At 45.0% G+C, this 25,170-nt stretch overlaps 2 protein-coding genes across 3 annotated transcripts; one reads left to right on the forward strand and one right to left on the reverse strand.

Moving 5' to 3' along the window:
• Positions 1-1,716: 1,716 nt before the first annotated feature.
• Positions 1,717-15,500, forward strand: DYNLT5 (dynein light chain Tctex-type family member 5). Of its 2 annotated transcripts, none has more exons than XM_072127642.1 (5): positions 1,717-1,862; positions 6,562-6,704; positions 6,811-6,902; positions 14,302-14,426; positions 14,651-15,499. In XM_072127642.1, the coding sequence occupies exons 2-5, from the start codon at positions 6,583-6,585 to the stop codon at positions 14,852-14,854; spliced, it is 543 nt and encodes a 180-aa protein (XP_071983743.1). In that variant the 5' UTR covers positions 1,717-1,862; positions 6,562-6,582; the 3' UTR covers positions 14,855-15,499. The 2 variants fall into 2 exon arrangements, with proteins under 2 accessions (XP_071983743.1, XP_071983744.1); XM_072127643.1 differs by having other exon boundaries at positions 1,737-1,862; positions 6,539-6,704; positions 14,651-15,500.
• A 1,450-nt stretch (positions 15,501-16,950) lies between these two features.
• On the reverse strand, positions 16,951-19,315 carry INSL5 (insulin like 5). Its single transcript, XM_072128317.1, has 2 exons — positions 19,103-19,315; positions 16,951-17,314 (listed from the first exon to the last, which is right to left on the reverse strand). Exons 1-2 carry the CDS (start codon positions 19,278-19,280, stop codon positions 17,076-17,078), a joined length of 417 nt encoding a protein of 138 aa, XP_071984418.1. The 5' UTR covers positions 19,281-19,315; the 3' UTR covers positions 16,951-17,075.
• Positions 19,316-25,170: the final 5,855 nt, after the last annotated feature.

Below are 25,170 nucleotides of genomic sequence, written 5' to 3' on the forward strand. Positions count from 1 at the left end.
ATTCTGGCTTTAGCAGCTGCACTAGGACCCCGAGCGTCATGGGCCCCACAGTAGGGCAGCAGCATTTGGTTTTATTTGTGTCGGTTTTCTGATATTTGGCTTTGCACACGGTGTCTCTTTCCTACTGGGATGTATGGATTATAGTAACGCCCTTACCAGAGGGATAATTTGTATAATAACAGAATAGTCACACAAAGAATGTTTGCTGCAGAAATTGCTTTGGGGTTAACCCATCATACATTTTGTGTATGTTATTAGTAGCAGCAGGACTGTGAATTGTGGGTTTATATTAAAGGATTGTAGCTTTTCCAAATGCACTGTGGGAGTGTAGCCACACTACTGGTGAGATTACACTTCCCTGTGTTATTTTCCCTGAAAAGATGTGTAATCAGACCTTTGTGGCAGGACTATGGTATATGGATTTACATCCCAGGATTGTATCTTCTACTAGTGCACTGTCCTCACACTGCTGTGCTCTCTGCAGTCAATGGGTAGTGTCCCTGCAGAGTTGTGTAATCATACCTTTGTGTATATTCATAGTAGTAGATGATAACTTCTGCACATCTTTACAGCGGTATTCCCACCAAGACAAGATTCCTAAATATATTCAGGATAACAAAATATCACATTCTCTAATTCGCTGTTATTAACAAAAATGCAGAATTTCACAGATATAATTCCAACCTGTCTCTATTATTCCTGATCTACACAATTTTGGTTGCTCCTGGATACGACCGTAAATCTTCTGGCTATGGCCGGATTGTTCTCATGAATAGCTTCTCCTGTCTGCACGCTGCAGTGCTCTCTGCCTTCTGCCCCTTCCCCCTGCATTATAAGACCAGCTCAACCACAGGCACTCGCTGCCAGCAATCAGCAGCCTGCAGATACTTACTCTACAAGCTACAGACAAGATGAGGTCTTTATAGCGGAGCTAAATCTGTGTTTTATTGATTGTTTGTTAGCAGAGCTGAGTGTCATTGCATCTCATGGATCTCATCATCTCTGATCTGTCTCGTCTCTCTTTGTATGTGTCAAATACTAGCGAATGTTCAAAAGCTAAAATAAAAGTGTAGATAAACCTTGTACCCTGATAATCAAAGCACATTGTCAGCACAGAGCATCTCACAGCACTAGAGGAATCATGAAGTGATAGAAGCTAAAACAGCAATAACACTGAGTGACATTGTAAAGAAAAGGGTTAAATATTCTTTGTGTACAACTTACTAGGGGATTAAAATGTGAGAACTTTCTTTCATGGGGAACCCCATTTAAGGCTCAGTTCAGACTCTGTTATGCAATAGCGCAGCAAGGGTCTTTTGTTTTGTTTTTAAATTCCACTATTTTTAAGGTATTGTATTGGAAGGCAACTTTCCATACATTGAAGGTAAAGGGGAATGGAAACTTTCTTTCTTACATTCCATTTTAGGAGAGTGTAATGGAAACTAACAACAATCCCTGACACAAATGTGAACTGAGCCTAACACAACTATAATCTGCTGGGGATACATGCAAATGTTATATGAGACTTAAGAATGATTAATAAATTCAGTGCATAAAACAAAAAATTGACCCATGAGAAAATCTGCCTAGATTGTGTCTTACAGGAGGAGAACACGAGGGGAAAGTTTCTTAAACGACACAGCAGGTTCCAGGAGTCCTCTATGCTCTCACATCATAGAAAGGCGGCGGCGCTAGGACCCTGCTGTCGTGTGTGTGACGTCACCGCAGCTCGCCTGTCCATCTCCAGGGTTCTGCGCTGTGATGAGCGGCTCGAAGGCGGAAGTCCCGCCCTGTCACCGGCTGCTTGGTTGCCGGGGTAACATAACGCCGTCCCGGATGTTCTGGTGCAGGAGCGGCCGCAGGTGAGGACCCGGGGGGTGAGGGACCGACTACAGAGCGCGACCACAGGACGTACACCCGAGATATTACACTGTCCTACTCTGCTCCCCTCAGAATCAGATCCCAACATCGTTCTGCCTGGTTTCCAGCCTCATCTCATTCCCTTCTGCCGTCTAAGGCGCTGTTCACACCTGACACATCCTGACACAGTGAGCCGACTTTTTGGGATGGTGAAAGAGGGTCAAAAGTTGCAGCTCAACGGTCCCAAGGTCTTCCCTTGTCTGTATAACCACCCCTACACTATATAGTGACCCCCATAGTAGTCCTGACACTGTATAACCCCCCCTACACTATATAATGACCCCCATAGTAGTCCTGACACTGTATAACCACCCCTACACTATATAATGACCCCCATAGTAGTCCTGACACTGTATAACCCCCCTACACTATATAATGACCCCCATAGTAGTCCTGATGCTGTATAACCCCCCTACACTATATAATGACCCCCATAGTAGTCCTGATGCTGTATAACCCCCCTACACTATATAATGACCCCCATAGTAGTCCTGATGCTGTATAACCCCCCTACACTATATAATGACCCCCATAGTAGTCCTGACACTGTATAACCCCCCTACACTATATAATGACCCCCATAGTAGTCCTGACACTGTATAACCACCCCTACACTATATAATGACCCCCATAGTAGTCCTGACACTGTATAACCCCCCTACACTATATAATGACCCCCATAGTAGTCCTGATGCTGTATAACCCCCTTACACTATATAATGACCCCCATAGTAGTCCTGATGCTGTATAACCCCCCTACACTATATAATGACCCCCATAGTAGTCCTGACACTGTATAACCCCCCTACACTATATAATGACCCCCATAGTAGTCCTGATGCTGTATAACCCCCCTACACTATATAATGACCCCCATAGTAGTCCTGACACTGTATAACCCCCCTACACTATATAGTGACCCCCATAGTAGTCCTGACACTGTATAACCCCCCTACACTATATAATGACCCCCATAGTAGTCCTGACACTGTATAACGCCCCTACACTATATAGTGACCCCCATAGTAGTCCTGACACTGTATAACCCCCCTACACTATATAGTGACCCCCATAGTAGTCCTGACACTGTATAACGCCCCTACACTATATAATGACCGCCATAGTAGACCTGATGCTGTATAACCCCCCCTACACTATATAATTGCCCCCATAGTAGACCTGATGCTGTATAACCCCCCTACACTATATAATGACCCCCATAGTAGTCCTGATGCTGTATAACCCCCCTACACTATATAATGACCCCCATAGTAGTCCTGATGCTGTATAACCCCCCTACACTATATAATGACCCCCATAGTAGTCCTGACACTGTATAACCCCCCTACACTATATAATGACCCCCATAGTAGTCCTGATGCTGTATAACCCCCCTACACTATATAATGACCCCCATAGTAGTCCTGACACTGTATAACCCCCCTACACTATATAATGACCCCCATAGTAGTCCTGATGCTGTATAACCCCCCTACACTATATAATGACCCCCATAGTAGTCCTGACACTGTATAACCCCCCTACACTATATAATGACCCCCATAGTAGTCCTGATGCTGTATAACCCCCCCTACACTATATAATGACCCCCATAGTAGTCCTGACACTGTATAACCCCCCTACACTATATAATGACCCCCATAGTAGTCCTGACACTGTATAACCCCCCTACACTATATAATGACCGCCATAGTAGACCTGATGCTGTATAACCCCCCTACACTATATAATGACCCCCATAGTAGTCCTGATGCTGTATCACCCCCCCGCTACACTATATAATGACCCCCATAGTAGTCCTGATGCTGTATAACCCCCCTACACTATATAATGACCCCCATAGTAGTCCTGATGCTGTATAACCCCCCTACACTATATAATGACCCCCATAGTAGTCCTGATGCTGTATAACGCCCCCTGTGGTGTTACCCTCTAATGAGCTGCCATGTAATAATGCCCACCTATACTATTACTTGCCCCTTATAGCAGTTCCCTCTTCTATTACCCCCTGACTTGTTTCTCCTCTCCTGTAGCTCCTTACAGAGGGGAAGGCCTCCCTAGAAGACGTCCTGCCTGCCGGCAGTATTGTAGTATCTAAGAAACCAATAACTCTCGTCATAATCCCCCCGGGCAGCAAGTCCGTCCGGTCTGAGCAGTGCGGGGGCCTGGAGCTCATTGTCCCTACTGTTCATCCACAGTACAGCTGATCACCAAGGATAGGGATATCCTCTCAATGTATCCAGACTCGGGGTCCAGCAGTGGTATATCCTCTCAATGTATCCAGACTCGGGGTCCAGCAGTGGCATATCCTCTAGACTCGGGGTCCAGCAGTGGGATATCCTCTCAATGTATCCAGACTCGGGGTCCAGCAGTGGGATATCCTCTCAATGTATCCAGACTCGGGGTCCAGCAGTGGGATATCCTCTAGACTCGGGGTCCAGTACTGGGATATCCTCTAGACTCGGAGTTCAGCAGTGGGATATCCTCTACTCTCGGGGTCCAGCAGTGGGATATCCTCCACACTCGGGGTCCAGCAGTGGGATATCCTCCACACTCGTGGTCCAGCAGTGGGATATCCTCTAGACTCGGGGTCCAGCAGTGAGATATCCTGTAGATTCGGGGTCCAGCAGTGGGATATCCTCTAGACTCGGGGTCCTGCAGTGGGATATCCTCTAGACTCGGGATCCAGCAGTGGGATATCCTCTAGACTCGGGGTCCAGCAGTGGGATATCCTCTAGACTCGGGGTCCAGCAGTGGGATATCCTGTAGATTCGGGGTCCAGCAGTGGGATATCCTCTAGACTCGGGGTCCTGCAGTGGGATATCCTCTAGACTCGGGATCCAGCAGTGGGATATCCTCTAGACTCAGGGTCCAGCAGTGGGATATCCTCTAGACTCTGGGTCCAGCAGTGGGATATCCTCTAGACTCGGGGTCCAGCAGTGGGATATCCTCTAGACTCTGGGTCCTGCAGTGGGATATCCTCTAGACTCGGGATCCAGCAGTGGGATATCCTCTAGACTCAGGGTCCAGCAGTGGGATATCCTCTAGACTCTGGGTCCTGCAGTGGGATATCCTCTAGACTCGGGATCCAGCAGTGGGATATCCTCTAGACTCGGGATCCAGCAGTGGGATATCCTGTAGACTCGGGGTCCAGCAGTGGGATTTCCTGTAGACTTGGGGTCCAGCAGTGGGATATCCTCTAGACTCGGGGTCCAGCAGGGGGATATCCTCTAGACTCGGGGTCCTGCAGTGGGATATCCTCTAGACTCGGGGTCCTGCAGTGGGATATCCTCTAGACTCGGGGTCCAGCAGTGGGATATCCTCTAGACTCGGGGTCCAGCAGTGGGATATCCTCTAGACTCGGGGTCCAGCAGTGGTATATCCTGTAAACTCGGGGTCCAGCAGTGGGATATCCTGTAAACTCGGGGTCCAGCAGTGGGATATCCTGTAGACTCGGGGTCCAGCAGTGGGATATCCTCTAGACTCGGGATCCAGCAGTGGGATATCCTCTAGACTCGGGGTCCTGCAGTGGGATATCCTCTAGACTCGGGGTCCAGCAGGGGGATATCCTCTAGACTCGGGGTCCTGCAGTGGGATATCCTCTAGACTCGGGGTCCTGCAGTGGGATATCCTCTAGACTCGGGGTCCTGCAGTGGGATATCCTCTAGACTCGGGATCCAGCAGTGGGATATCCTCTAGACTCGGGGTCCAGCAGTGGGATATCCTCTAGACTCGGGGTCCAGCAGTGGGATATCCTCTAGACTCGGGGTCCAGCAGTGGGATATCCTCTAGACTCGGGGTCCAGCAGTGGGATATCCTCTAGACTCGGGGTCCAGCAGTGGGATATCCTCTAGACTCGGGGTCCAGCAGTGGGATATCCTCTAGACTCGGGGTCCAGCAGTGGGATATCCTCTAGACTCGGGGTCCAGCACTGGGATATTCTCTAGACTCGGGGTCCTGCAGTGGGATATCCTCTAGACTTGGGGTCCAGCAGTGGGATATCCTGTAGACTCGGGGTCCAGCAGTGGGATATCCTCTAGACTCGGGGTCCAGCAGTGGGATATCCTTTAGACTCGGGGTCCAGCAGTGGGATATCCTATAGACTCGGGGTCCAGCAGTGGGATATCTTGTAGACTCGGGGTCCAGCAGTGGGATATCCTCTAGACTCGGGGTCCAGCACTGGGATATCCTCTAGACTCGGGGTCCAGCAGTGGGATATCCTGTAGACTCGGGGTCCAGCAGTGGGATATCCTGTAGACTCGGGGTCCAGCAGTGGGATATCCTGTAGACTCGGGGTCCAGCAGTGGGATATCCTTTAGACTCGGGGTCCAGCAGTGGGATATCCTGTAGACTCGGGGTCCAGCAGTGGGATATCCTTTAGACTCGGGGTCCAGCACTGGGATATCCTCTGATCGTTGTATTCAGGCTCAGGATCCAGCAGTGGGATATCCTCCAGTCATTGTACGCAGCTTTGTGTGTGTGCAGAGACTTCATTCAATCACCTTATAATATTCAGAACATTAACCAGAGCTGCTGTCATAGGATAATCACATCTTGTGTTTCATACTGATTTCTCTGTTTATAATGTAATTTATAGGACATTCTCTTTCTGACCTGCAGTGACCTCGCCGTGATACAGCAATGTCCGACGCCGCAAAAGACAAGGCCGCTCGTCTCCTGAAGAAGAGGGGAAGCGTCTCATCTCTCAGCAGTCATGAAGTCAGACCACGGGAAAGCCTCAACAAACCCAGAGAGTCCAGGGAGTACGTAGATGATTGACAGATTCAAGATTATTGATGACGACCGTGTAATGTGTCAGGAAACTATAATACATCATAATAAACCTTCTGTCATTAACTTTACTTTCAGTTCTATGAGTACAGTGTCTTATATAGACGAACCAGGACATCACGATGACATCACCCGACCGGCAGTGCAGATGGAAAACACCTACCAGCTAGGTACTAACATCATAGGGAGCGGCCTTTATAATAGTGTATTGTACTATGTACAGGAATATAACTACTATAATACTGCCCCCTATGTACAGGAATATAACTACTATAATACTGCCCCCTATGTACAAGAATATAACTACTATAATACTGCCCCTATGTACAGGAATATAACTACTATAATACTGCCCCCTATGTACAGGAATATAACTACTATAATACTGCCCCCTATGTACAGGAATAAAACTACTATAATACTGCCCCCTATGTACAAGAATATAACTACTATAATACTGCCCCCTATGTACAAGAATATAACTACTATAATACTGCCCCCTATGTACAGGAATATAACTACTATAATACTGCCCCCTATGTACAAGAATATAACTACTATAATACTGCCCCCTATGTACAAGAATACAACTACTATAATACTGCCTCCTATGTACAGGAATATAACTACTATAATACTGCTCCCTATGTACAAGAATATAACTACTATAATACTGCCCCCTATGTACAAGAATATAACTACTATAATACTGCCCCCTATGTACAAGAATATAACTACTATAATACTGCCCCCTATGTACAAGAATATAACTACTATAATACTGCCTCCTATGTACAAGAATATAACTACTATAATACTGCCCCCTATGTACAGGAATATAACTACTATAATACTCCCCCTATGTACAGGAATATAACTACTATAATACTCCCCCTATGTACAAGAATATAACTACTATAATACTGCCCCCTATGTACAGGAATATAACTACTATAATACTGCCCCCTATGTACAAGAATATAACTACTATAATACTGCCCCTATGTACAGGAATATAACTACTATAATACTGCCCCCTATGTACAGGAATATAACTACTATAATACTGCCCCCTATGTACAGGAATAAAACTACTATAATACTGCCCCCTATGTACAAGAATATAACTACTATAATACTGCCCCCTATGTACAAGAATATAACTACTATAATACTGCCCCCTATGTACAGGAATATAACTACTATAATACTGCCCCCTATGTACAAGAATATAACTACTATAATACTGCCCCCTATGTACAAGAATACAACTACTATAATACTGCCTCCTATGTACAGGAATATAACTACTATAATACTGCTCCCTATGTACAAGAATATAACTACTATAATACTGCCCCCTATGTACAAGAATATAACTACTATAATACTGCCCCCTATGTACAAGAATATAACTACTATAATACTGCCCCCTATGTACAAGAATATAACTACTATAATACTGCCTCCTATGTACAAGAATATAACTACTATAATACTGCCCCCTATGTACAGGAATATAACTACTATAATACTCCCCCTATGTACAGGAATATAACTACTATAATACTCCCCCTATGTACAAGAATATAACTACTATAATACTGCCCCCTATGTACAAGAATATAACTACTATAATACTGCCCCCTATGTACAAGAATATAACTACTATAATACTGCCTCCTATGTACAAGAATATAACTACTATAATACTGCCCCCTATGTACAAGAATATAACTACTATAATACTGCCTCCTATGTACAGGAATATAACTACTATAATACTGCTCCCTATGTACAAGAATATAACTACTATAATACTGCTCCCTATGTACAAGAATATAACTACTATAATACTGCCCCCTATGTACAAGAATATAACTACTATAATACTGCCCCCTATGTACAGGAATATAACTACTATAATACTGCCCCCTATGTACAAGAATATAACTACTATAATACTGCCCCCTATGTACAAGAATATAACTACTATAATACTGCCTCCTATGTACAAGAATATAACTACTATAATACTGCCCCCTATGTACAAGAATATAACTACTATAATACTGCCTCCTATGTACAGGAATATAACTACTATAATACTGCTCCCTATGTACAAGAATATAACTACTATAATACTGCTCCCTATGTACAAGAATATAACTACTATAATACTGCCCCTATGCACAAGAATATAACTACTATAATACTGCCCCCTATGTACAGGAATATAACTACTGTAATACTGCCCCCTATGTACAGGAATATAACTACTATAATACTGCCCCCTATGTACAGGAATATAACTACTATAATACTGCCCCCTATGTACAAGAATATAACCACTATAATACTGCCCCCTATGTACAGGAATATAACTACTATAATACTGCCCCCTATGTACAAGAATATAACTACTATAATACTGCCCCCTATGCAGTGATTTTCAACCTTTTTTGAGGCGCGGCACACTTTTTATACTTAGAAAATTCTGGGGCACACCACCAACCAGAATAGCACAAAATGACACTAAAACAGTCATAAAAGGCCTCCCTTTACTAATAAAATGCCCCTAGCTGCCTCCCTTTACTAATAAAAAGTCCCTGGCGGCCTCCCTTTACTAATAAAAAGTCCCTGGCGGCCTCCCTTTACTAATAAAAAGCCCCTAGCTGCCTCCCTTTACTAATAAAAAGTCCCTGGCGGCCTCCCTTTACTAATAAAAAGTCCCTGGCGGCCTCCCTTTACTAATAAAAAGCCCCTAGCTGCCTCCCTTTACTAATAAAAAGACCCGAGCGGCCTCCCATTACTAATAAAAAGCCCCTAGCTGCCTCCCTTTACTAATAAAAACCTCTAGCGGCCTCCCTTTACTAATTAAAAGACCCTAGCGGCCTCCCTTTACAAATTAAGGGCCCCTAGCGGCCTCCCTTTACAAATTAAGAGCCCGTAGCGGCCTCTCTTTACTAGTTAAAAGGCCCTAGAGCCCCCCCTTTACTAATTAAAAGGCCCTAGAGCTCCCCCTTTACTAATTAAAAGGCCCTAGAGACCCCCCTTTACTAATTAAAAGGCCCTAGAGGCCCCCCTTTACTAATTAAAAGGCCCTAGAGGCCCCCCTTTACTAATTAAAAGGCCCTAGAGGCCCCCCTTTACTAATTAAAAGGCCCTAGAGGCCCCCCTTTACTAGTTAAAAGGCCCTAGAGGCCCCCCTTTACTAATTAAAAGGCCCTAGAGGCCCCCCTTTACTAATTAAAAGGCCCTAGAGGCCCCCCTTTACTAATTAAAAGGCCCTAGAGGCCCCCCTTTACTAATTAAAAGGCCCTAGAGGCCCCCCTTTACTAATTAAAAGGCCCTAGAGGCCCCCCTTTACTAATTAAAAGGCCCTAGAGGCCCCCCTTTACTAATTAAAAGGCCCTAGAGGCCCCCCTTTACTAATTAAAAGGCCCTAGAGGCCCCCCTTTACTAATTAAAAGGCCCTAGAGGCCCCCCTTTACTAATTAAAAGGCCCTAGAGGCCCCCCTTTACTAATTAAAAGGCCCTAGAGGCCCCCCTTTACTAATTAAAAGGCCCTAGAGGCCCCCCTTTACTAATTAAGAGGCCCCCCTTTACTAATTAAAAGGCCCTAGAGGCCCCCCCTTTACTAATTAAAAGGCCCTAGAGCCCCCCTTTACTAATTAAAAGGCCCTAGAGCCCCCCTTTACTAATTAAAAGGCCCTAGAGCCCCCCTTTACTAATTAAAAGGCCCTAGAGCCCCCCTTTACTAATTAAAAGGCCCTAGAGCCCCCCTTTACTAATTAAAAGGCCCTAGAGCCCCCCTTTTCTAATTAAAAGGCCCTAAAGGCCCCCCTTTACTAATTAAAAGGCCCTAGAGGCCCCCCTTAACAAATAAAAAGCCCCAGCCTCCCTTTACTAATAAAAAAAAAGACCCTAGCCGCCTTCCTTATACAAATAATAACCCTATATACTTACCCTTGATGTCTTCTTCCGCGTACCTTCACTCCTAATGGCGATCCGCTCACCTTCTGTAGCTCCTGCACCGCGCGCCTCTGGTCACGTGACTTACGCGACCTGACGTCAGGTCGCGTCAGTCACGTGACATGGGCCGCGCGGTACAGGAGCTACAGAAGATGTGCGGATCGCCGACGCGGGGCTTGGAGGTAAGTATGGGCGCAGAAATACGGGGGCGCGGCGGCAGCTCGACACCGGGGCAGCTTAGTTCGGCGAACTTTCCCCCGCGGCACACTCAACCTTGTGTCGCGGCACACTAGTGTGCCGCGGCACACAGGTTGAAAATCACTGCCCTATGTACAGGAATATATCTACTATAATACTGCCCCCTATGTACAGGAATATATCTACTATAATACTGCCCCCTATGTACAGGAATATATCTACTATAATACTGCCCCCTATGTACAGGAATATATCTACTATAATACTGCCCCCTATGTACAAGAATATAACTACTATAATACTGCCCCCTATGTACAGGAATATAACTACTATAATACTGCCCCCTATGTACAGGAATATAACTACTATAATACTGCCCCCTATGTACAAGAATATAACTACTATAATACTGCCCCCTATGTACAAGAATATAACTACTATAATACTGCCCCCTATGTACAAGAATATAACTACTATAATACTGCCCCCTATGTACAGGAATATAACTACTATAATACTGCTCCTATGTATAAGAATATAACTACTATAATACTGCCCCCTATGTACAGGAATATAACTACTATAATACTGCCCCCTATGTACAAGAATATAACTACTATAATACTGCCCCCTATGTACAGGAATATAACTACTATAATACTGCCCCCTATGTACAAGAATATAACTACTATAATACTGCTCCCTATGTACAGGAATATAACTACTATAATACTGCCTCCTATGTACAGGAATGTAACTACTATAATACTGCTCCTATGTATAAGAATATAACTACTATAATACTGCCCCCTATGTACAGGAATATAACTACTATAATACTGCCCCCTATGTACAAGAATATAACTACTATAATACTGCCCCCTATGTACAGGAATATAACTACTATAATACTGCCCCCTATGTACAAGAATATAACTACTGTAATACTGCCCCCTATGTACAGGAATATAACTACTATAATACTGCCCCCTATGTACAAGAATATAACTACTATAATACTGCTCCCTATGTACAAGAATATAACTACTATAATACTGCCCCCTATGTACAGGAATATAACTACTATAATACTGCCCCCTATGTATAAGAATATAACTACTATAATACTGCCCCCTATGTACAGGAATATAACTACTTTAATACTGCCCCATATGTACAGGAATATAACTACTATAATACTGCCTCCTATGTACAGGAATATAACTACTATAATACCGCCCCCTATGTACAGGAATATAACTACTATAATACTGCCCCCTATGTACAGGAATATAACTACTTTAATACTGCCCCATATGTACAAGAATATAACTACTATAATACTGCATCCAATGTACAAGAATATAACTACTATAATACTGCCCCCTATGTACAGGAATATAACTACTATAATACTGCCCCCTATGTACAAGATTATAACTGCTATAATACTGCCCCCTATGTACAGGGATATAACTACTATAATACTGCCCCCTATGTACAGGAATATAACTACTATAATACTGCCCCCTATGTACAAGAATATAACTACTATAATACTGCCCCCTATGTACAAGAATATAACTACTATAATACTGCCCCCTATGTACAAGAATATAACTACTATAATACTGCCCCCTGTGTACAGGAATATAACTACTATAATACTGCTCCCTATGTACAAGAATATAACTACTATAATACTGCCCCCTATGTACAGGAATATAACTACTATAATACTGCCCCCTATGTACAGGAATATAACTACTATAATACTGCCCCCTGTGTACAGGAATATAACTACTATAATACTGCTCCCTATGTACAAGAATATAACTACTACAATACTGCCCCCTATGTACAAGAATATAACTACTATAATACTGCCCCCTGTGTACAGGAATATAACTACTATAATACTGCTCCCTATGTACAAGAATATAACTACTATAATACTGCCCCCTATGTACAGGAATATAACTACTATAATACTGCCCCCTATGTACAGGAATATAACTACTATAATACTGCACCTGTGTATAAGAATATAACTACTATAATACTGCCCCTATGTACAGGAATATAACTACTATAATACTGCCTCCTATGTACAAGAATATAACTACTATAATACTGCCCCCTATGTACAAGAATATAACTACTATAATACTGCCCCCTATGTACAGGAATATAACTACTATAATACTGCCCCCTATGTACAAGAATATAACTACTATAATACTGCCCCTATGTACAGGAATATAACTACTATAATACTGCCTCCTATGTACAAGAATATAACTACTATAATACTGCCCCCTATGTACAAGAATATAACTACTATAATACTGCCCCCTATGTACAGGAATATAACTACTATAATACTGCCCCCTATGTACAAGAATATAACTACTATAATACTGCTCCCTATGTACAAGAATATAACTACTATAATACTGCCCCCTATGTACAGGAATATAACTACTATAATACTGCCCCCTATGTATAAGAATATAACTACTATAATACTGCCCCCTATGTACAGGAATATAACTACTTTAATACTGCCCCCTATGTACAAGAATATAACTACTATAATACTGCCCCCTATGTACAGGAATATAACTACTATAATACTGCCCCCTATGTACAAGATTATAACTGCTATAATACTGCCCCCTATGTACAAGATTATAACTGCTATAATACTGCCCCCTATGTACAGGAATATAACTACTATAATACTGCCCCCTATGTACAGGAATATAACTACTATAATACTGCCCCCTATGTATAAGAATATAACTACTATAATACTGCCCCCTATGTACAAGAATATAACTACTATAATACTGCCCCCTATGTACAAGAATATAACTACTATAATACTGCCCCCTGTGTACAGGAATATAACTACTATAATACTGCTCCCTATGTACAAGAATATAACTACTATAATACTGCCCCCTATGTACAGGAATATAACTACTATAATACTGCCCCCTATGTACAGGGATATAACTACTATAATACTGCCCCCTATGTACAGGAATATAACTACTATAATACTGCTCCCTATGTACAGGAATATAACTACTATAATACTGCCCCCTATGTACAAGAATATAACTACTATAATACTGCTCCCTATGTACAAGAATATAACTACTATAATACTGCCCCCTATGTACAAGAATATAACTACTATAATACTGCCCCCTATGTACAAGAATATCACTACTATAATACTGCCCCTATGTACAGGAATATAACTACTATAATACTGCCCCCTATGTACAGGAATATAACTACTATAATACTGCCCCCTATGTACAGGAATATAACTACTATAATACTGCACCTGTGTATAAGAATATTACTACTATACCACCTTAGGTCCTGCACGTCGTTTTCCTGTAGCCACAGTGAATAATATACTAAAGGACGTCCTGACGAGTTACCTTCAGGAGGAGAAGTACGAGGCTGAGCTCTGCAGACAAATGACAAAGACGATCTCTGAGGTTAGTCACAGACGAGGGTTTCTTATAACTGCATCATCTGAGCTCAACACATCAGTTTGTTACAATGTATCAGAACCTTTACATTCCATCGTGTAGACTGGATATAAGGACCTGGAGCACCAGGAACTCTGAAGGCCTCAGTAAAGGAGGGGTCTAAACAATGTGATTGCTGAAGGTGGAGGACCCCTTTATATTGTTACATGTTACTCTTCTGTCCTCTGCAGGTTGTGAAGGCCAGAGTCAAGGACTTGATGATCCCCAGGTATAAGATCATAGTCCTGATCTACATTGGGCAGCTGAATGATCAGGGCATGCGGGTGGGGAGCCGCTGTATCTGGGACCCCGCGTACGACACCTTCTCATCCTACACATTCAAGAACAGCTCCTTGTTCGCCCTCGCCAATGTCTATGCAGTATATTACGAGTAGGTGACAGTCACTTGTCAGGACTTTCTGCGAATTGTAGTTCTTCATAAAGTGCAGAGCCGCAAATTTCTCTCATCCACACTAGATCGTAGTAAACCTTAAAGGGAACCCCGGTAACCTAAGGCGCCCTCTGCTGTTAGCATTTGATTTAACCATTTTTATGCACTTTTCTGGAAAAGCTGGGGGATCGATTAAATGGCCTCAATTCCAGGATCACCCGGCTTTCCCAAGCCCCTGCATCTGCACCTGTATCACATTTATTATTGTACAGTGAAATACGTGTGGGCGGCCATATTGGTTGTCACCCAGCTTTTCCAGAACAGGATACATGGCGAAATATCTATGGTACATAATCAAGGGGCGCCTCAGCAACTTTAATAGTGTAGGGAAATAAATGGAAAACCGTCTTGTATGTCCGGGACAACGGAACACCCACTTCCCACGTACTGAATTCTGACCTTTTGTACAAAAATATTTATTATGTAATTTTCGGACAACGGGAACAAAGCGATGAATTAATAAAATTCTACGTCAGTGTAAGAAATATGTCCTGCTGCTCTAATTCTACTAAAAAGATACAAAAAAGACAATAATTTTTCCAATAAAATTATCTAATAAAACCCTGACATTCTGGATACAAATGTTTGATGTGATACATGATGTCTGGACCAATGTTACTTCAGCAGTCGGTAAAGAATGGTTGGAGTGGGCTCATGGGTGGAACTGCCCTTAAAGGGGTTGTTTGAGATTCAGAAACCGCGCCATTCTTGTTCTTGTGTTAACATCTGGCATTGCAGTGCGACATCATTCATTTGACACCATGCACTTAATATATCATCTTGGGGATTCTGTACACAGCGGTGCTATCAATAAGAGGAGCAGGTGGAAACTTTCCTCTGATAAGATACTGTTTCTTCTACAATTTTTGATTTATGCAAAAATTGTTGTAACGTTACCAATGTTACCAAGATGAGTAAACTGACATTCTATTCACTACATGCTCCGTTTCCATGAAACAGCGCCACTATTACCTTGTGGCAGTGGCTGGTGTTGCAGCCGAGCTCCATTCATGTGGGTGCACGTGTCCACCAAGAGGGGGCACAGTTACTGCTGCATATTTAGGCTTCATATGGACGCCATGGCTGGGATATGTGTAACAAGTAACTAGGAGAGACCGGGCCCCATAGCAGACTAGTGTCCTATCTGCAGATAGCATTTCATACAGAAGGAGAAGCCGAGTATTTTGCACATAAGGGCACATGTATCATAGTTTTTCGGCTGCTACTTATTGTAATGTATCTTAGGTTTTCCCCTTTGTGATACATGTGATGAGTCGCCGTTTAGTCACTTTTGAGACTTTTTGTTGTGTGCAACTTTTTAGTCCCAAATAGTAGCTCCCAAAAGTCAGTCTGGGTCTAGCGCGCTCTGTTTTGGGACTTATTAGGTGCAAGAATGGGACAATTCCAAGCCCAGAAGTCGCACAAGTTGAACATCTGGGCTACAAAGATAAATCCGGCCACTGCATTAAATCCTTGAGGCAGGTAACGCTGGTGCGCTGCTCGATTCCGTACCTAAAAACTGCAAAAAGTCTCACAAAAAAAGAACAAGAAAGCAATAGGAGTGATACACGTCCCCCATAGAGTTCTATCAGTAGGCAGCATGTTATAGAGCAGGAGGAGCTGAGCAGATTGCAAATGGTGTTCTATATGCAGTACGGGGTAACTAGGAGAGGCAGAGCCCCATAGCAGACTTGTATACTCACAATCACACACATTCATACAATTATATATACACAAATATACTTCACCCATACACTTTTATACTATCTTACATACATTTATACACTCATACACATGTACAATGTGCAGAATAACATGTATATAATGGTGCACATCCTCCATCAGGTCTGATGCCAGGGTCCCCTGACACTGCAGGCCCCTTTGCAGCTGCTATGGCTGCTACCCCTGTACTTACACTCCTGGGGACAATCGTCACCTTATAATGATGGGGGAGGGGGGGGGGGTGATACAAAAGATGAAGACTACGGTGTCCAGCAAGTCTAATCTTTATTAGTGGCTTGTACACAGCTGTAACCTGAGTTGTGTATATTTCATACATACATCATATATGTTCATAGATCACTAGCACCAACACAATGACCCCACATGTTAGTGGAGACTATCACACTGCCTGTATACTATATATATACTGTGTGGACGCGGCCCTAGCAGAGTGAACTCAAGTCCTTCTTCTTGCAGCCGGTTTTGCAGCAGGCCGTGGTCAGAAGTTCATTCAGGTCGCGTCGCTCCTGAGCCGGGTTCTTCCTTACCCCCCACAACTCCTCCGAGGACTCGGTTTCTTGCTGATGTTCTTGGTCCTGAGAGTTCGCTTTCTGCACATGATATTCGAACGGTCCCACCAAGTCTTCATCCACTGTGTGCTTGGCGAAGAAGTCCTCTCTGTCTGCAGACCACACAAGTGTCACATAATATTACTCATAGTCTACATTCATTGTGGTCAGATCTTACATCATTTACAGGAAATCTCCCGTCAAAATCCATCATGATAGACCAGGAACACTTGCTCATAGATCCAGGCACCGGGACTGTGGTATCTTCTTATCTGTGTTATCAATGGCCTCCTTCCTTATAAAATCAACTTTCAAAATTATGAGAATGAGTCAGAAGTACTCTGAGTAGTGTTGTGCTGCTGATTCATAGGCTCTTACAATGAGCAGAACATATCTCACCCATATCTCACGCCTTCCTCATTCTGTGTAATCAAGTGCAAGGGGAGGGGGAGACCTGCTCTGCTCATTGTAACAGCCTGTGAATCTTCAGCACTGAGTGGCTTTGCTAAGGCCACCCAGAGCCCAAAGTTGATTTTAGAAGGAAGGAGTCCATGGATAACAATGGATAACAAATATATAAAGATTTCCACAGTCACGGGGGCATATTTATCATATGATAGCGTAGAAATAACTGCAGTTGGCGAATTTTCACATGTGAAAAGTCTGCAGCTGTAGCGAGTGCGCAGGCTTGGGGACAGTAACGGCCCGTGTCGGTTTATCATGATGGATTTCCTTTAATAACTCAATAAAGTTAAAGGGGATCTCTGCTTTATAGAATCCCTTTGTCCTCTGACAGTAATACAATACAAAAGGTACCTAATAATCAGCTATAAACTGTGAGGAAACCTGGCAGCAGGTGTTCAGTTTTCCTGCAGCGCCCTCGCAGGAGAAGTGAAGTATTACACATTGTGTAATGCAGGGCAGGACAGAGATGAGGATCCTGAACTAACTTAGAATTTACTAATAGGGTATATGAAAATGGGTTTTCTATACTGGACAACCCCTTTAATATGGTCTGTGGAATAGCTGGAAATAGGATTGTTGGGCAAGAACAGTGACAACCTCGGTCGTAATCTGGATCTATGTCCCTTATCCAAAACGAACAAATTTAAAGGGGATTTTCACTTACACATTGGGGGTCATTTACTAAAGGCCCGATTCGCGTTTTCCCGACGTGTTACGCGAATATTTCCGATTTGCGCCGATTGTACCTGAATTGCCCCGGGATTGTGGCGCATGCGATCGGATTGTGGCGCATCGGCGCCGGCATGCGCGCGACGGAAATCGGGGGGCGTGGCCGAACGAAAACCCGACGTATTCGGAAAAACCGCCGCATTTAAAAACCGAAAAAGTGTCGCTTGGGGAGCGCTTACCTTCACTTGGTCCGAGGTGGTGAATTCCGGCGCGATGAGATGACTTTCAGACTGGTGAACGGCGGAAGAACTACATTCATAAATCCCGGCCGGACCCGAATGCAGAGCAGAGAACGCGCCGCTGGATCGCGACTGGACCGGGTAAGTAAATGTGCCCCATTGTTCTAAAATGGGATTATGAAGACGCAACCTGATATCATCACCAGTCCACAAGATGCCTGAATGTCTTCTCCATTGTAGTAAATAGAAAGGACTTAAAGGAACAGTCAAGACAAAGCCAAACTCTGGGGAGAGCCTTCGAGGGGCAGTGGACTGTACAGGGGTTGTCTCTGTGATCTTTGCCCTTTACACCATGTAGTATAAGTCACATAAAGCAGTGATGGTATATATATATATATATATATATATATATATATATATATATATATCCTGCCCAGTGTAGTCTACAAAGTACAAACTACAATGATGGAATAAGGTGCCACCTGGTGGATATGACCGGTACTGCAGCTCATGTGATGAGACACTTACCAGTCACGTCTTGGGTTTGTCCAGACAGATGCCTCCTCCAGCGGGACCCTCCGCAGGTGTAGATGACGGCTCGGATGAATTCCCGGCCACAGAGCTTCACAAACTGTCCATCGGCTGATACTTGTTCAGCTGCCACCATCAGGGTGAGCAGGACGCAGCAGACGGGCAGGACTCTCATACTGGAGATTAGTGGGTGAGCGAATATACAAGAGAAGCTGGAGGAGATGTAGAGAGAGCCCCAAACTGCGGACAATTTATACCCAGATCCTTTACATTTATTGGATGGAATTTTCTGTAATACTTAACGGCGCATAATAAATGGAGTCATTCCCATAATGTGACAACTTCGGAAGTGTCCCAGGGTCATAGGGTCGTAAACTTCTACTTAACACGTTATAGCAGCTTGAGGGATTTTAAGGAGCCATCATCATTTGTGTGTCAACAATGAGATGGGGACACGGTCCTCTTCCTACATATGTGCTCTGTTTATATGGAAAAAGAAATGAGCCCGGAGTATATACTGTGTCCCCTGTCATGTTACCAGGCAGTATACAAAGGCAGGACACAGCGGGGTATATACTGTGTCCCCTGTCATGTTACCAGGCAGTATACAAAGGCAGGACACAGCGGGGTATATACTGTGTCCCCTGTCATGTTACCAGGCAGTATACAAAGGCAGGACACAGCGGGGTATATACTGTGTCCCCTGTCATGTTACCAGGCAGTATACAAAGGCAGGACACAGCGGGGTATATACTGTGTCCCCTGTCATGTTACCAGGCAGTATACAAAGGCAGGACACAGCGGGGGATATACTGTGTCCCCTGTCATGTTACCAGGCAGTATACAAAGGCAGGACACAGCGGGGGATATACTGTGTCCCCTGTCATGTTACCAGGCAGTATACAAAGGCAGGACACAGCGGGGGATATACTGTGTCCCCTGTCATGTTACCAGGCAGTATACAAAGGCAGGACACAGCGGGGTATATACTGTGTCCCCTGTCATGTTACCAGGCAGTATACAAAGGCAGGACACAGCGGGTATATACTGTGTCCCCTGTCATGTTACCAGGCAGTATACAAAGGCAGGACACAGCGGGGTATATACTGTGTCCCCTGTCATGTTACCAGGCAGTATACAAAGGCAGGACACAGCGGGGTATATACTGTGTCCCCTGTCATGTTACCAGGCAGTATACAAAGGCAGGACACAGCGGGGTATATACTGTGTCCCCTGTCATGTTAGCAGGCAGTATACAAAGGCAGGACATAGCGGGGTATATACTGTGTCCCCTGTCATGTCACCAGGCAGTATACAAAGGCAGGACACAGCGGGTATATACTGTGTCCCCTGTCATGTTACCAGGCAGTATACAAAGGCAGGACACAGCGGGGGATATACTGTGTCCCCTGTCATGTTACCAGGCAGTACAGCGGGTATATACTGTGTCCCCTGTCATGTTACCAGGCAGTATACAAAGACAGGACACAGCGGGGTATATACTGTGTCCCCTGTCATGCTACCAGGCAGTATACAAAGGCAGGACACAGCGGGTATATACTGTGTCCCCTGTCATGTTACCAGGCAGTATACAAAGGCAGGACACAGCAGGGTATATGCTGTGTCCACTGTCATGTTACCAGGCAGTATACAAAGGCAGGACACAGCGGGGTATATACTGTGTCCCCTGTCATGTTACTAGGCAGTATACAAAGGCAGGACACAGCAGGGTATATACTGTGTCCCCTGTCATGTTACCAGGCAGTATACAAAGGCAGAACACAGCGGGTATATACTGTGTCCCCTGTCATGTTACCAGGCAGTATACAAAGGCAGGACACAGCGGGGTATATACTGTGTCCTCTGTCATGTTACCAGGCAGTATACAAAGGCAGGACACAGCGGAGTATATACTGTGTCCCCTGTCATGTTACCAGGCAGTATACAAAGGCAGGACACAGCGGGTATATACTGTGTCCCCTGTCATGTTACCAGGCAGTATACAAAGGCAGGACATAGCGGGGTATATACTGTGTCCCCTGTCATGTCACCAGGCAGTATACAAAGGCAGGACACAGCGGGTATATACTGTGTCCCCTGTCATGTTACCAGGCAGTATACAAAGGCAGGACACAGCGGGGTATATACTGTGTCCCCTGTCATGTTACCAGGCAGTATACAAAGGCAGGACACAGCGGGGGATATACTGTGTCCCCTGTCATGTTACCAGGCAGTACAGCGGGTATATACTGTGTCCCCTGTCATGTTACCAGGCAGTATACAAAGGCAGGACATAGCGGGGTATATACTGTGTCCCCTGTCATGTCACCAGGCAGTATACAAAGGCAGGACACAGCGGGGGATATACTGTGTCCCCAGTCATGTTACCAGGCAGTATACAAAGGCAGGACACAGCGGGGTATATACTGTGTCCCCTGTCATGTTACCAGGCAGTATACAAAGACAGGACACAGCGGGGTATATACTGTGTCCCCTGTCATGTTACCAGGCAGTATACAAAGGCAGAACACAGCGGGTATATACTGTGTCCCCTGTCATGTTACCAGGCAGTATACAAAGGCAGGACACAGCAGGGTATATGCTGTGTCCACTGTCATGTTACCAGGCAGTATACAAAGGCAGGACACAGCGGGGTATATACTGTGTCCCCTGTCATGTTACTAGGCAGTATACAAAGGCAGGACACAGCAGGGTATATACTGTGTCCCCTGTCATGTTACCAGGCAGTATACAAAGGCAGAACACAGCGGGTATATACTGTGTCCCCTGTCATGTTACCAGGCAGTATACAAAGGCAGGACACAGCGGGTATATACTGTGTCCCCTGTCATGTTACCAGGCAGTATACAAAGGCAGGACACAGCGGGGTATATACTGTGTCCCCTGTCATGTTACTAGGCAGTATACAAAGGCAGGACACAGCAGGGTATATACTGTGTCCCCTGTCATGTTACCAGGCAGTATACAAAGGCAGGACACAGCGGGGTATATACTGTGTCCCCTGTCATGTTACCAGGCAGTATACAAAGGCAGGACACAGCGGGTATATACTGTGTCCCCTGTCATGTTACCAGGCAGTATACAAAGGCAGGACACAGCGGAGTATATACTGTGTCCCCTGTCATGTTACCAAGGCAGTATACAAAGGCAGGACACAGCGGGGTATATACTGTGTCCCCTGGCATGTTACCAGGCAGTATACAAAGGCAGGACACAGCGGAGTATATACTGTGTCCCCTGTCATGTTACCAGGCAGTATACAAAGGCAGGACACAGCGGGGTATATACTGTGTCCCCTGTCATGTTACCAGGCAGTATACAAAGGCAGGACACAGTGGGGTATATACTGTGTCCCCTGTCATGTTACCAGGCAGTATACAAAGGCAGGACACAGCGGGGTATATACTGTGTCCCCTGTCATGTTACCAGGCAGTATACAAAGGCAGGACACAGCGGGTATATACTGTGTCCCCTGTCATGTTACCAGGCAGTATACAAAGGCAGGACACAGTGGGGTATATACTGTGTCCCCTGTCATGTTACCAGGCAGTATACAAAGGCAGGACACAGCGGGGTATATACTGTGTCCCCTGTCATGTTACCAGGCAGTATACAAAGGCAGGACACAGCGGGGTATATACTGTGTCCCCTGTCATGTTACCAGGCAGTATACAAAGGCAGGACACAGCGGGTATATACTGTGTCCCCTGTCATGTTACCAGGCAGTATACAAAGGCAGGACACAGCGGAGTATATACTGTGTCCCCTGTCATGTTACCAGGCAGTATACAAAGGCAGGACACAGCGGGGTATATACTGTGTCCCCTGTCATGTTACCAGGCAGTATACAAAGGCAGGACACAGCGGGGTATATACTGTGTCCCCTGTCATGTTACCAGGCAGTATACAAAGGCAGGACACAGCGGGTATATACTGTGTCCCCTGTCATGTTACCAGGCAGTATACAAAGGCAGGACACAGCGGGTATATACTGTGTCCCCTGTCATGTTACCAGGCAGTATACAAAGGCAGGACACAGCGGGTATATACTGTGTCCCCTGTCATGTTACCAGGCAGTATACAAAGGCAGAACACAGCGGGGTATATACTGTGTCCCCTGTCATGTTACCAGGCAGTATACAAAGGCAGGACACAGCGGGGTATATACTGTGTCCCCTGTCATGTTACCAGGCAGTATACAAAGGCAGGACACAGCGGGTATATACTGTGTCCCCTGTCATGTTACAAAGGCAGGACACAGCGGAGTATATACTGTGTCCCCTGTCATGTTACCAGGCAGTATACAAAGGCAGGACACAGCGGGTATATACTGTGTCCCCTGGCATGTTACCAGGCAGTATACAAAGGCAGGACACAGCGGGTATATACTGTGTCCCCTGTCATGTTACCAGGTAGTATACAAAGGCAGGACACAGCGGGGGATATACTGTGTCCCCTGTCATGTTACCAGGCAGTATACAAACTCAGGACACAGCGGGGTATATACTGTGTCCCCTGTCATGTTACCAGGCAGTATACAAAGGCAGGACACAGCGGGGTATATACTGTGTCCCCTGTCATGTTACCAGGCAGTATACAAAGGCAGGACACAGCGGGTATATACTGTGTCCCCTGTCATGTTACCAGGCAGTATACAAAGGCAGGACACAGCAGGGTATATACTGTGTCCCCTGTCATGTTACCAGGCAGTATACAAAGGCAGGACACAGCGGGGTATATACTGTGTCCCCTGTCATGTTACTAGGCAGTATACAAAGGCAGGACACAGCAGGGTATATACTGTGTCCCCTGTCATGTTACCAGGCAGTATACAAAGGCAGAACACAGCGGGTATATACTGTGTCCCCTGTCATGTTACCAGGCAGTATACAAAGGCAGGACACAGCGGGTATATACTGTGTCCCCTGTCATGTTACCAGGCAGTATACAAAGGCAGGACACAGCGGGTATATACTGTGTCCCCTGTCATGTTACCAGGCAGTATACAAAGGCAGGACACAGCGGGTATATACTGTGTCCCCTGTCATGTTACCAGGCAGTATACAAAGGCAGGACACAGCGGGGTATATACTGTGTCCCCTGGCATGTTACCAGGCAGTATACAAAGGCAGGACACAGCGGAGTATATACTGTGTCCCCTGTCATGTTACCAGGCAGTATACAAAGGCAGGACACAGCGGAGTATATACTGTGTCCCCTGTCATGTTACCAGGCAGTATACAAAGGCAGGACACAGCGGGGTATATACTGTGTCCCCTGTCATGTTACCAGGCAGTATACAAAGGCAGGACACAGCGGGTATATACTGTGTCCCCTGTCATGTTACCAGGCAGTATACAAAGGCAGGACACAGCGGGGTATATACTGTGTCCCCTGTCATGTTACCAGGCAGTATACAAAGGCAGGACACAGCGGGTATATACTGTGTCCCCTGTCATGTTACCAGGCAGTATACAAAGGCAGGACACAGCGGGTATATACTGTGTCCCCTGGCATGTTACCAGGCAGTATACAAAGGCAGGACACAGCGGAGTATATACTGTGTCCCCTGTCATGTTACCAGGCAGTATACAAAGGCAGGACACAGCGGGGTATATACTGTGTCCCCTGTCATGTTACCAGGCAGTATACAAAGGCAGGACACAGCGGGGTATATACTGTGTCCCCTGTCATGTTACCAGGCAGTATACAAAGGCAGGACACAGCGGGGTATATACTGTGTCCCCTGTCATGTTACCAGGCAGTATACAAAGGCAGGACACAGCGGGTATATACCGTGTCCCCTGTCATGTTACCAGGCAGTATACAAAGGCAGGACACAGCGGGGTATATACTGTGTCCCCTGTCATGTTACCAGGCAGTATACAAAGGCAGGACACAGCGGGGTATATACTGTGTCCCCTGTTATGTTACCAGGCAGTATACAAAGGCAGGACACAGCGGGGTATATACTGTGTCCCCTGTCATGTTACCAGGCAGTATACAAAGGCAGGACACAGCGGGGTATATACTGTGTCCCCTGT

This window comes from Engystomops pustulosus, chromosome 10, assembly GCF_040894005.1.
Source record: "Engystomops pustulosus chromosome 10, aEngPut4.maternal, whole genome shotgun sequence".
Taxonomy (NCBI): domain Eukaryota; kingdom Metazoa; phylum Chordata; class Amphibia; order Anura; family Leptodactylidae; genus Engystomops; species Engystomops pustulosus.

Bases quoted from the DNA above. Each gene is read 5' to 3' on its own strand.
- DYNLT5 (XM_072127642.1), top strand. From the start codon at position 6,583: ATGTCCGACGCCGCAAAAGACAAGGCCGCTCGTCTCCTGAAGAAGAGG. The intron at 6,903-14,301 runs GTACTAACATCA...ATACCACCTTAG, and splicing joins GGAAAACACCTACCAGCTAG to GTCCTGCACGTCGTTTTCCT. The intron at 14,427-14,650 runs GTTAGTCACAGA...TGTCCTCTGCAG, and splicing joins TGACAAAGACGATCTCTGAG to GTTGTGAAGGCCAGAGTCAA.
- INSL5 (XM_072128317.1), bottom strand. From the start codon at position 19,280: ATGAGAGTCCTGCCCGTCTGCTGCGTCCTGCTCACCCTGATGGTGGCA. The intron at 17,315-19,102 runs GTAAGTGTCTCA...TGTGGTCTGCAG, and splicing joins ACAAACCCAAGACGTGACTG to ACAGAGAGGACTTCTTCGCC.